At 35.3% G+C, this 14,114-nt stretch overlaps 1 protein-coding gene across 4 annotated transcripts in view; it reads left to right on the top strand.

Moving 5' to 3' along the window:
* The window catches only part of LOC128741441 (liprin-alpha-1), a 1,114,069-nt gene that overhangs the window by 527,491 nt on the left and 572,464 nt on the right, over window positions 1-14,114 (top strand). For all 4 annotated transcript variants that reach the window (XM_053837258.1, XM_053837259.1, XM_053837257.1 and 1 more), the window contains exons 9-10: window positions 9,148-9,498; window positions 9,558-9,919. In XM_053837258.1, coding sequence (XP_053693233.1) covers window positions 9,148-9,498; window positions 9,558-9,919 — 713 coding nt within the window. The remainder of the gene's footprint in view (window positions 1-9,147; window positions 9,499-9,557; window positions 9,920-14,114) is intronic.

Here is a 14,114-nt window from a genome sequence, read left to right as displayed (position 1 = left end):
TGCGCCCGCTGCTCAACACTTTCAGCTCTTCTCTTAATTCCTCTACGTTCTGTTTCCCTTGTTTGTCTACCAAGATTACTCCTTTTTGGTGACATAGTGTTAAAATTTTATGTAAAGTTTTGCCTTTCTACTATATAAATATATAGTCTTTCAATCTCACTCACTTTTCTCGGAGATGGCTGGACCGATTTTAATGTTCTTAGTGTCAAATGAAAGGTCTAGGTGTCCCATTGGTCGCTATTGAATTTCATACTGATCGGACTTTTAGTTCAAACGTAATGTATAAAAATACGAAAAATATGGGACTTCATTATCTCATAGGTCTCTTAACCGATTTGAACAAAATTGATTGCATATGAAAGAGGAGCCTTGCAAACCCTTAACTTCCAAATCTCATGACGATTGGACTTGTAGTTTGAAAGTTACATAAAGAAATGTGAAAAATAGTATTTAAAACATATTTATGTAACATATAAGCATTAATTTAATGAAAAACCCGAATTAATCCACCTAGCGGCGTGACCTAGCCTTTCTACTGCCACAATAATCATTATTTAATTTCTCAGGAACATCTATGTATAATTAACTTGACTATATTTTTAAATATCCGTTCCGTATTCCTCAAAATCCTTATTTGCCAGTAAAATTCCCAACGTATTGCGTAGAATAATTAAATTTTCTTTCCTTGGGTGCGTAAATACTTGTAACACCTTATTTAGTTTTATAATCGGTCAGCCTTAACTTTCGGGCTTCAGAGCCACATACGAAACTTGTTTTGAATTGACAATATGAAATATGTGTTCAGAACAGATTTTTTGATAATTAATTAATACTATGTGTTCAAAAGTTAGCATCTTTGAAAAACAAGAGTTCAGAAAAATTATTATTATACTTCGCCTTTGAAGACAAAGGATATCGACAACAAAATGATTAATCTCAAAATTTTACTATTAGTTTGCTTGGCTTCAATTTTGCAATATATCTGAATTAGAAAAAATAACTGAATAGAGCATTAGATATGAAAAAGAGAAATTGAACTTTTTCTTAGCTGGCGCTCCTTCAGATAATTATTTTTGCATGAAAATCAAAACTTATGCTTCTTTTGAATGTACTTTCATGAAAAGATAGTCATTAGCTTGATCGCATCGTTTTTACAATGTTGGAGGGTTAGGAAAACAAGAGGGTTGCAAAAGCTGCGCCTTAAACATGCTTGAGAATGGGAAATATGATCGATATGATTTTTCGTGCTTGTCATTTTTGATTTATTTGTTGAAACATGATACATGACCTAAGACATCTGTCCTTTAAAATGTCACTAACGAAAACAAATATTGCAAAATTACTACCGTGCAACGTTTACTTCCTATTTTTCATATAACATTTCTAAGCTCTAGTATCTATTGATTGAAAAGAGCATCTATTGATGCGCTAAATTTGTTTGAAGTTTGTATAAATTTATTTGGAAAAATCAACTCACTTGCAAAGTGACTTTTTAATCCTGTGTACCACTATACCTACATGCTTAAATTAACTTCTTTTCTTCGCTTTTTGCTTTTCTTGTACAATTGTGAGTAACAACAAGTGAATCCCACTCTTTAATATTTATTTGCAACAGATATGTAGTTCGCCTACGACGTGCAGGCTTCATCAGTGTCTTATTTTAAAGCGTATATGCACAGAACAGAAATGGAAGTTAAAATCAAAACTCGTAACTCTAACCTTTTACAGATACTAGCGAACCTGGCGGTGGAAAGTGGCTTTTTACACGGAAAATTTACTACACAGTTTTCCAACTTTAGACTAGCTGACCCAAAGCAAAGTTGCCAGAACTATTCTTTGAAATTCTTGTACGGAAATGGCAAAAAGGTGTTAATAATCTTTATGCTCACGCGACCAAACCAACAAAAACTCAATCATGCATGTATCAATTTAGTTATATAGAAGTGAAGAATTTTCTAGGAATCTCAAAAACAGTGCAGTGGTAATAATTTACATACGTCTAACATAAAATTTCACTTTTCGGGCGAGAAACAGATGATGCCGCTACAAAAGTTAAGTCTGCTGCTACGGAAATATCGCATTAATCGTTCTTATACAAGCACAATAGCCGCACACTAGCATAAAAGTGATCCAGATGTGTTGACTTCACCTATTTTATTCGAAGACGTCAAAGTTGCAACCGTGTGATCAAAATTAGGTGTTTTTTCATCTCTCAAACATGCTAATGTAGTTGCCGCTAGCCGCAGGTGATCAATAATAAAAATCAAAATCTATACCAACGCGACTTTTGATTTTACTCCTGTTTTATACGTTACACCAGTTACGCATATCGTTGGAAGTTTAGCATAGAGATTGCTGACAAGAATATTACGCACACATCGCCGCGTATACGTAAACGCGATTTGTTTGCATCTGGAGTTTTTTTTTCGTTGCAAAGTGTTTCCCAATGCATACAAACCACCAATACAGTCGCACATCAACAATTCTTACATAAAATTTGTTTAAGATCACAAGCCGCATGTTGAATTCGATGCTCGTCTCGATGATACATTTTGAAAATTCATAACACTTTTCTTTCTGGCATCCTTGCCAACTCGTCTAAATGTTCCAGTCTCGTCACTAGGGACTGGTGAGGCTGTCCAATTCTACATATTGTCCGTATAGCATTTATCAGTTTTGGTTTTGTTACCCACTTGCTGGTTGGATGTATTAAACAGGAAGCAATTAAACACTGTATTTTTATTACAATTTTACTATTATTAGCTGTTGTCTCCGTTATGAAATTCAACTAGTCGAACCAACTGAATCTGTCAGTTCGCTCAGTCAAACCAAAACAAAAACAAAAGTTGGGTATTTTAATCCCCCTGTGTCTCGTCTAATCTGCCTGTACAGTGGGTAAAGTGATGAAATATGTAGTTATGAATTCTTTTTTTACGATATTCCTAATTTAAAAAGTTTTTGTATAGTTGTCATCTGTAAGTTATTTCAATTTATTGCTTCTTATAAATTCAAATGACTTGCTCCCGTTGTACAATGCATGTCGTTTGATTCCCCAATTAATTTGTATTATCGGTCCATCTAAACGAAAGCATAATCAAAAACAACCCAAATTTTGAGCTTGCTCGTTTTCATTCATTTTCAATCCGAACTTCATTTTCTTTGCCTCGCTTGAAAGTTATGACCCAAAACTTACACCCAAGGTGAATTTCGGAGTATTTTGTTGACTAATGGCCGCTTCAGCGTCGGCTGCGGAACATCAACCACTTGTCTCCGGGGACATTTTTGTATTTTGAGATAATTCATTTTGCGGCACATCAAATCACATCGGCTTGGCAAAATAACACTAATGGAACTACCCGGTACTTGGGGGCAATGTTGAATGTTAGAATGATTCATCTTGCGGAACGTCAAATCACATCACCTTGATACCATAAGACTATATTGAAAGTATAATAAAGACATTTTGAAGGCAAATGGTCACATAAGCATCGGTTCTGGGAATATCCGGTACCTGGTTCGGCGGACATTTTTTGTGCTTTTCTGTTAGGCTCAGGCTTCATGGGGAACATCGAATCACATCGCTTTGATAAAATGAAATTGATGGAAGTACAATGGTGTCCAATAGCCACTCCAGTGTCAGTCGCATAAAATCCGGTACCCGGATTTAGTGGCCCATTGATGATTTAAGGGTACATAAGGTATTTAATTTATAATGAACCGTAAAACGGGATGGTTCAGCACAAAGTAAAGCAAAGCCATGGGTATAAACGTCGTCTTGAGAACTTGACCCTTCTTTATCGACAGACTTCGCAGCCGGTTATTAGAGTACATGATAATTACGGGGCTAGTGCAACGATCCTACTGACTCTATAGCAGCACTTCCCAGCCAAGATTCGAATATACGACGACTGGCTTGTTAGGTTAGCATGTAGATAGATGGTTTTTATTCCAATGGTAATGGTTGCTTCTAGAACGTATTATTAGTTTGATATATGTATTGTAGTTTTCAGAGCCATACGATTTTGTTTCGATTTGGTTCCAAAATGTCTCCATTGTACTTCCATCAATGTCTTTTGATCAAAGCGATATCATTTGATGTGCCTCATGATGCATTATCCCAAAATCCAAAGAATTCCCCTGAACCAGGTACTGGATGTTCCGGATCCGATAGTGATGTGGTCATTTGCTTTCAAAATGTCTTTATTATACTTTCAATAGTCTCATTTTATCAAGATGATGTGATTTGATGTGCCGTAAGATGAATTATCCTAAAATTTAAGCAATGTGTCGCGAATCAGGTACCAGATGTTCTTCCGGCACCGATGTTGAAGTGGCCATGTTGGTCCAAAATGTCTCCATTACTTCTATTAGTCTTATTTGAGATGTAATTCGAAGTCTGCGGTACATCAATTGATGCCATTGATTGATGATGAATGAATTATTTCAAAATACAAAACGAAATTCGAATTAAAATAAGAATGAGAGCAAGCTCAAATCTTTTTTTAATGCATTAGGAAGGTTAAGAGGTTATACTATACACAGCTGAGAGGACTAAACCTTTTAACTGATTAACGTGGAAATTTGAATACATGTTACGGCAACAGACTAAAAAAAATAATTTTAACCTTCGATTAATCTTTAGAAAATATTTCCAGAAAACTTGTTAAATCAACAAATCGAAAATATAACTTGTTCAAAAGTTTCAAGTAGATCGGTTTAGGTTTTTTCGAGAAATCATGCTTATCGACTTTGGTAACACAGTTTTGAGAAACTCGCTTTCGCGATTTGCGCTCTGACACGAAACAATCAGCCAAAAAAGTATCCGGACAGCAGCGCACAATTTTTTCTCTTGATAATATTGTTCAGTATTTTTGCAAAGAATCTGTTCCAATCTGTTTGGGATAAAATTAACGTATTTCCAAATATTCCTGTGTGAATTGCTGGCAAACGGGTTCAAAGCTGGACTAAGTGCTGATGTTTTGATAATGCTAAGACAATTGTATTTATGGTATCGACCGCTTACAATGTATATTTAGATTGTTTAAATTCATCATCCCGGTACAATATGAATGTACCATACAACTATAAGTTTACTTTAATATGTTATCACAGAACAGAAGTGGAAGTGGAAATCCAAACACGTACATGCTACTTTCTACAGATACTAGCGAACCTGGCGGTAGCGAGTCACTTTTATCCATGAAAACACACGAACGTATACGAATGCACACAAAAGCATGTGAAAGCTGCTATGCGATTGGCAGCGAGCGTTCTGTTTATATTGCTGTTATTCGCTTCTATACGAAACCTTCCCAAAAGAAAAATAAAAACAAAAAAGACTTTGTTACCAGTTTTGATCGCCGAATCGTTCGGACTTCCACTTCTGTTCTGGGATGTTATTCTTGTTGACTTTTTCGGTGAGAAAAAGTTTATTTCAGTTTCGCTTAAGGTTGTTCAGATAATCGAATTTACACTTAGTTCTATCCAAAAATATATAAACTTGTTACCTCAGAGCTTTTCATAAAATTTATTGCGGTCGAATCCATTGAATCTAAATTGGTTTGTGTAAAAAGCCAAAACCATGGATTTATACCGTCTCTAGACATTACCCTTCTTTATCGACAGACTTCGCAGCCGGCTGTTAGAATACAGGAAAATTACGGGGCCAGTGCAACGATCCTACTGACTCTAACTAGCAAACCCCGCCAAGCCGAGATGGCTTGTTAGACCAGCATCGTACCTCGAAGCTAACTAGGCGGTGCTAACTGGTTTATGTATGTGACATAAAATTGGTTTGTGTGTGTGTCGCCTATGCTTGTATATGCATATGTACATGCGTGTATACATATATACGTAAACATAATGGCAAATATATTTTGTTCTTGTCGAACTAAGTCGAATGACAGTTGCCATTATGGCTCGTAATATTTGGATAGCATTTTTGACATTTCCTAAATACATCGCACGTTTTCTTTCCGCACATTCCTTTAGTTTTAGTGTGAACGTGCGGAAAGAAAACGTGCGATGTAATTACGAAATGTCAAAAATTCTGTTCAAATATTACGAACACATTAACACAGATTATACGGTTCGCCATTACGGTTCGTAAAAAGCTGGATAAAATTATTGAAAAATATTCTTCTTTACGAAGAAAATGCTCACTTATGATAAACAAATAATATTTCATTCAGATTTTCAGGTTTATATACCCAGCGATAGGATGCTTCTTGAAAACTGCTATCCAAAATAACAGGATACCCTGTGAAAAAAAAAATCAATCAATCCGGCAAGAGCACAACTCACGTGACTTGTGCTCTATTGTGATAATAGAAACGATATTTAGATAAAATCATGCATTTTCCATTTTGGACTTATGGCCAACATTTTGCATCAAATACTCCTATGTGCGATGTAAAGCTGAAATATTTAGACGAGGAATTTCGTTTAGACGAGATTTTGAATGACAAGTGCACTCAAAACAAGAAGTCGCCAAAGTTCTTACTTATTGGTTGAGTTTTAGACCAGAGCGTAGATGCCAGGTTTTGCTCGAACGATTGTTCGAACTTCCACTTCTGTTCTGTGGTATATGTATCTGTCGCGAGTAAATATCAAATAGTGGAATTTAGTCGGAAAAAGTTTTTTCTTTTCTTTGATTTCAGAGTTCGTATTCCACGAAGAGGCTTCAAAAACTTCAGACAATTGGCATGTTTCTCACTTTTCTTGAATTTAAATGCAAATTAAAAACCCGAATTAATCCACCTAGAGGCGTGACCTAGCCTTTCTACTGAACACAATCATCATTATTTAATTTCTCAGGAACATCTATAATTGACTTGACTATATTTTTAAATATTCGTTCCGTATTCCTTAAAATCCTTATTTACCAGTAAAATTCACAACGTATTGCGTAGAATAATTATATTTTCTTTCCTTGGGTGCGTAAACACTTGTAAGCGTCATTTATGTTAGTTGATTATTTAGTTTTATAATCGGTCGGCCTTAACTTTCGAGCTTCAGAGCCACATGCGAAATTTGTTTTGAGTTGACAATATGAAATATGTGTTCATAGCAGATTTTTTGATATTAATACCAAAGTTAGGATCTTTGAAAAACAAGAGTTCAGAAAAATTATTATATACTTCACTTTTGAAGAAAAAGGATTTCGACAACAAAATGATTAATCTCAAAATTTTACTATTAGTTTGCTTGGCTTCAATTGTGCAATATATCTGAATCAGAAAAAATAACTGACTAGAGCATTAAATATGAAAAAGAGAAATTGAACTTTTTCTTAGCTGGCGCTCCTTCAGATAATTATTTTTACATGGAAATCAAAACTTAAGCTTCTTTTGAATGTTTTTCATGAAAAGATAGTCATTAGCTTGATCGCATCGTTTTTACAATGTTAGTGGGTTAGGAAAACAAGACGAGGTCGAAAAAAATAGTACAAAAGCTGCGCCACAAACATGCTTGAGAATGGGAAATATAATCGATATGATTTCCAGTGATTGTCATTTTTGATTTATTTATTAAAACATCTGTCCTTTAAAATGTCACTAACGAAAATAAATCTTACAAAATTACTACCGCGCAACGTTTACTTCTATTTTTCATATAACATTTCTAAGCTCTAGTATCTATTGATTGAAAAGAGCATCCATTGATGCGCAAAATTTGTTTGAAATTTATATAAATTTATTTGGAAAAATCTACCCACTAGTATTTTTAATCCTATACACCACTATACCTACATGCTTAAATTAACTGCTTTTCTTCGCTTTTTGCTTGTCTTGTACAATTGTGAGTAACAACAAGTGAAGAAAATGACAATTGAAATCTGAAATCAAAGAAAAGAAAAACTTTTCGATTGAATCCCACTATTTAATATTAATTTGCAACAGACACGTAGTTCGCCTACGACGTGCAGGCTTCATCAGTGTCTTATTTCAAAGCGTATAATCTGTCGCGAATAAATATTAAATAGTGGAATTTAGTCGGTAAAAGTTTTATCTTTTCCTTAAATTCAGAGTTCGTATTCCGCTAAGAGGCTGCAAAAACTTCAGACAATTGGCATGTTTCTCACTTCTCTTGAATTTCAATGCAAATTTAAAAATTGTCATCACAAACACCCACACACATACATACATACATACATACATACACACATATACATCACACACATTGAATACAATCAACATTTGATTGATATGTTTTGATTTCACACGTTTTAACGGTTTAATACACGGTGCTTAAGTGTTAAAGTTTGAATAACTTTTGAATGAACCGTCCGATATTAAATAACTCAGTTTCGTTTGATAGATCTCAGCAGCAATTTTCAAACAATAATAAAATGTGTGATGTTTTTCATTAAATTAATGCTTATATGTTACAAAAATATGTTTTAAATACTATTTTTTCACATTTCTTTATGTAACTTTCAAACTACAAGTCCAATCGTCATGAAATTTGGAAGTTAGGGGTTTGCAAGGCTCCTCTTTCATAATGCAATCAACTTTGTTCAAATCGGTTAAGGGACCTATGAGATAATTAAGTCCCATATTTTTCATATTTTTATACATAACTTTTGAACTAAAAGTCCGATCAGTATGAAATTCAATAGCGACCTATGGGACACCTAGACCTTTCATTTGACACTAATAACATTAAAATCGGTCCAGCCATCTCCGAGAAAAGTGAGTGAGATTGAAAGCGTTACATACACACACACACACACACACACACACACACACACACACACACACACACACACACACACACACACACACACACACACACACACACACACACACACACACACACACACACACACACACACACACACACACACACACACACACACACACACACACACATACACACACACACACACACACACACACACACACACACACACACACACACACACACACACACACACACACAGAAAATGCTCAGTTTTCGAAACTGAGTCGAATGGTATATGACATTCGGCCCGCAGGACCTTCTTTCCATTTTTAGTTTTCCAAGTGATTTCTATACCTTTATACTATATATTTATATAGTAGAAAGGCAATATACTATATATTTATATAGTAGAAAGGCAAAAATATTAAAATTGCAATAATATTTTATTAACTTTTTTGACAGGTTCAAGAAAGGCACGGTTCCGCGGAAGACAGAATATCCAGGTTGGAAGCTAATGTAGAGGAAAAGAATGCTGAAATAATGCGATTAAATCAAAGACTGAAAATGAATGAGGAACACAATCAAAGGTTGTCTTCGACGGTTGATAAACTTCTAGCCGAATCCAATGATCGATTACAAGTCCATCTTAAAGAAAGAATGACAGCTTTAGAGGAAAAAAATACGCTAACCCAGGAGTTAGAAAAGGCAAAAAAATATGCGGAAGAACTGAACCATGAAAAGTCTGAAATAATAAAAGAAATATCCAAAAGCAAACTAGAAATGGAAAATTTTAAAAGGCAGTTATTGCAACAGGTATTGTTAAACAATAATATTTTTTAATACGAAATAACCTATCTTTTTTTTAACAACAGGAAATAGCCTTCAATATCCAGCAAACCGAGGCTTTAACTAGAAGTCTTTCGCCGAACAATGTTCCAGAAACGGATGATTTTAGTATAAATACCTCTCATGCTAATTATGACGCATTGAGTGTTATCAGAAAAAAACAGCTTATGGATGATGAGCAGTTTTCAAGATCGTTAGCGGACCAAGATTGGGAAAAAATCCAAAAAATGACCAATTCTCATAATTTTGAAGAATCGTCTATAGAAAACGATGACGTGGAAAGCATATTTAGTGCGACAGAAATAATATCGCCAAGCGGGCATACTGATGCTCAAACTTTAGCTATGATGCTACAAGAACAGTTAGATGCTATAAATAATGAGATAAGGTATGTTATGTGCAATGTTGTAGCAGATATCTACATCCGTATCATAATTGCCGTTGTTTTGTGGATCTCCTGTGGGTATTATACTGGAGATTTGCAATTTATTTTTATCAGTAACTAGCTGACCCGACAAACTTCGTATTGCCACAAATTAAACTGTGTTCTACATAAATCATGAATCTCGGATGATCTTTGTCACAATCTTTGCAAGTTGTTTTGCAAGTTTCTGAGGAGTTCAACCTTAGATGATTCATTTTGGCAGTTACGTAACTATGAAAGCATCTCAGGTAACCAATAAACATCACCAACGCTATTCAAATGCAAACCAATAACCATTTAAGTCGCCTTAAATGCTACTTAAATGATATTTTGGCAAAATACTACTTATAAATGCTACTTTACTGATAACCTTCTTATAGTGCTGACAATACTAATTTACAGCTAATAACCGACACGAAGAATTTGAATACAATTTCGGATGCCAATTTACAACACCTATGCAGCCAAAAAGCTAATATACAACAACGTTCAGTATAAAATGCCAGATACGCTGATTTGCTGCTTATGTTTATGCTTATTAGTTACCTGGAATGGGTAGTTTAATATACAAATTTGCAATTTTTCCTCACAGTAAAGTAGAAAACAACTCCCCTGTCCCCTCATTACATAGCCAGAAAGCGGATAGTAATATTCGCCATGATTGTACAACATTTCGCCGAATATCATTTTGCGAAAAACCTTAAGCAGCATGTACCATTTCTCGGAAAACTTTTTTGTGGAAAGTACCATTTCGCGATTCTCTCCTTACTCGCTGTCGCTTGTTCCAGGAAACCCAGGTAGACCAAGGAAAACAAATAAACATCGACAGTAGTGATTTCTGCGGGGAGCTGCCTCATTCCAGTGGGCGGCGCTTCCGACGGCGGGTCGCCGGCAACACTCGCGGCCGTCTCGCCCTGAATGATCTAGTGTTTCTATAAATAGTTTTGGTGGTCTTGTTATTGACTAATGTTTTATGGAAGAGTCTCGAATTTAATTCATCATAGAAAAAATTTATGCCCCACTAAAGCCCCACATGCCAAATTTGGTTATATTTGCTTGATTAGTACTCAAATTATAAGGAAACTTGTATTTCATTTGTATGGGAGCCCCCCTCTTAAAAGGGGAAAGGGTCGTAATTCACCGTAGAAAGAATTTCTGCCATCTAAAACTCCCACATGCCAAATTTGGTTCCATTTGCTTGATTAGTTCTCGAGATAAGAGGAAATTTGCATTTCATTTGTATGGAAGCCCACCCTCTTAAAGGGGATGGGTCATAACTCGCTTTCTAAAGAGGGTAGGGGTCGCAATTCACCATAGAAAAAAATCTTGCCTCCAAAACTACTTACATGTCAAATTTGGTTTCATTTGCTTGATTAGTTCTCGAGTTATGAGGAAATTTGTTTTTCATTTGTATCTCCCCTCCTAAAGTGGGAGGGGTCCTAATTCACCATAGAAAATATCCTTGCCTACAAAAACACCCACATGCTAAATTTGGTTCCATTTGCTTGATTAGTTCTAGAGTTATGAGGAAATTAGTATTTCGTTTGTATGGAAGCCCCCCTCCTAAAAAGGTAAGGGGTTCTAATTCATCATAGAAAAAATGGTTTCCTCCAAAAACACCCACGTGACAAATATGGTTCCATTTGCTTGATTAGTTCTCGAATTATGAAGAAATTTGTATTTCATTTGTGTAGAAGCCCCCCCTCTTAAAGTGGGGAGGGGTCCTAATTTACCATAGAAAATTTTCTTGCCCTCGAAAACCTTCACATGCCAAATTTGGTTCCATTTGCTTGATTAGTTCTCGAGTTATGAGGAAATTTATATGGAAGCCCCCCTCTTAAAAGGGAGAGGAGTCATAATTCCCCTTCTAAAGAAGGGAGGGGTCTAAATTTACCATAGAATAAATTCTTGTCACCAAAAACACCCACATGCCAAATTTTGTTCTATTTGCTTGATTAGTTCTCGTGTTATGCAGAAATTTGTGTTTCATTTGTATGGGAGCCCCCCCCCCCTCTTAGTGGGGGAGGGGTATCTAACCATCACTAAAACCTTTCCTGGCCCCAAAAACCTCTACATGCAAATTTTCACGCCGATTGACTCAGTAGTTTTTGATTCTATAAGGAACATCCCGACAGACAGACAGACAGATAGAAATCCATTTTTATATATAAGACAAGATAGCATGATACTTCTTATTAGGGAGTGTATGTTTTTTTGTAAAGAACGAACATTGGAAGAAATGGGAAAAATAATATGCAAACTGTAAAAAATAATGAACTGTCCAGGTGGGCGTTCTTCACAAAAACAGATTTACCGTATGGTCGCCATCTTCCGCTCATTTAAAAACGATTCTAAATTAGTTTGCCCATAGCACATCTAAATTGAGGTCCATCAAAACCCAACTTAAGTTATAAGACAGAGAAAACAATTGTGTTTACAAGAAAAATTAACTTGGTTTCTAAATATTTAATTATAGTGGCTTTTTTTAAAAAATCAGAGGGGTTGTGTACAAGACACGACCGTATATATAGGTGACGCAGGACTACGTAAGTCTCTTTGCAGTGATAGTAGCATGTATTCATGCTTGTAATCATTCGATTCTTCATGTATACATGCTATATGTAACATATAAACATGCTACATGCGTTGTATGTAACATTTATCAAAGTAGTAACATTGCATACGTTCAATTCTCAACAGATTGTGCAGTTGAAAACCACTTAACAAAATCAAAAACACAAACTATTACTTTCCTGCTACCTTACTGAAATTAAAGATTATTTTTATTACCCATGGTTCCCCACGTTGAAGGGATTTTACCAATTCAATCCTATTTTATCAACAGCACATCTTTTCACTACACTTCTAATGAAACGGCAAGCATGCAGATTCGTATTGTAACCGAACACTACAGCTGTAGCACATTTTTCCAACACAGATATCAAATTCGCCTAGATTTAATCGTCTCGCAGTAAAGAATTCGCAATCTGTTGGTACAATGAACTTGTGTCATTTTTTCTGGCATACTTTTCTAACACAGACATCAAATTGGACTAGATTTAATCGCGTTCGTAAGAAATCTGTTGGTACGAGGGGGCTTTGTCACTCTCTCTGGCGTACTTCCCAAGCAAGGACATCAAAATGGTCTAGGTTAAACCGCGGTGTTAAGAAATCTTGTTGAAATGAGGAAACTTTGTCGCTTGTTTTGGTTTACTTCCCAAGCACAGATATCAAATTGGTATAGGTTTAGATCATCATAAAGAATCTTCCAACCAATCACGAAGCGAGAATTCTGGTAAAACATAGGTTCATTATTTTCAATTTTTCAATAGTTCAACATCAAAAATTCATACTTTTCTTCATTTGGGTCAATTCTTAGAAGATTTTCCGATCGATTGGTGTAAGAATATTGAAAATCGATCGGAAAACCGCTGAGCTATTAGCGCTCAAAATCTTTCATTTTTCGTGACGCTCGCATTTTTCGATTTTTTGGAATGACACCCTATCTCAAAACTTGCCGTAAGACGTAGTCCTACGTCAAAAAACCCGAACCACCTAGCGGCGTGACCTAGCCTTTCTACTGCCACAATAATATCCCGTTAGAGGGTTAGGAAAACAAGATGAAGTCGAAAAATAGTGCAAAAGCTACGCCATAAACATGCTTGAGAATGGGAAATATGATCGATATGATTTCCAGTGCTTGTCATTTTTGATTTATTTATTAAAACATGATACATGACATAAGACATTTGTCTTTTAAAATGTCACTAACGAAAACAAATCTTACAAAATCAATACCGTGCAACGTTTACTTCCTATTTTTCATATAACATTTCTAAGCTCTAGTATCTATTGATTGAAAAGAGCATATATTGATGCGCAAATTTAGTTTGAAATTTGTATAAATTTATTTGGAAAAATCAACTCACTAGTATTTTTAATCCTATACACCACTGTATCTACATGCTTAAATTAAATGCTTTTCTTCACCTTTTGCTTTTCTTGTACAATTGTGAGTAACAACAAGTGAAGAAAATGACCATTGGAATCTGAAATCAAAGAAAAGAAAAAACTTTTCGATTGAATCCCACTACTTAATATTTATTTGCAACAGATACGTAGTTCGCCTACGACATGCAGGCTTCACATGCAGGCAGTG

The sequence above is a fragment of the Sabethes cyaneus genome, chromosome 3 (genome assembly GCF_943734655.1).
Source record: "Sabethes cyaneus chromosome 3, idSabCyanKW18_F2, whole genome shotgun sequence".
In the NCBI taxonomy this organism is placed as follows: Eukaryota; Metazoa; Arthropoda; class Insecta; order Diptera; family Culicidae; genus Sabethes; species Sabethes cyaneus.
The sequence above is the reverse complement of the archived record's forward strand: the minus strand, read 5'-3'. Positions and strand labels throughout refer to the sequence as shown.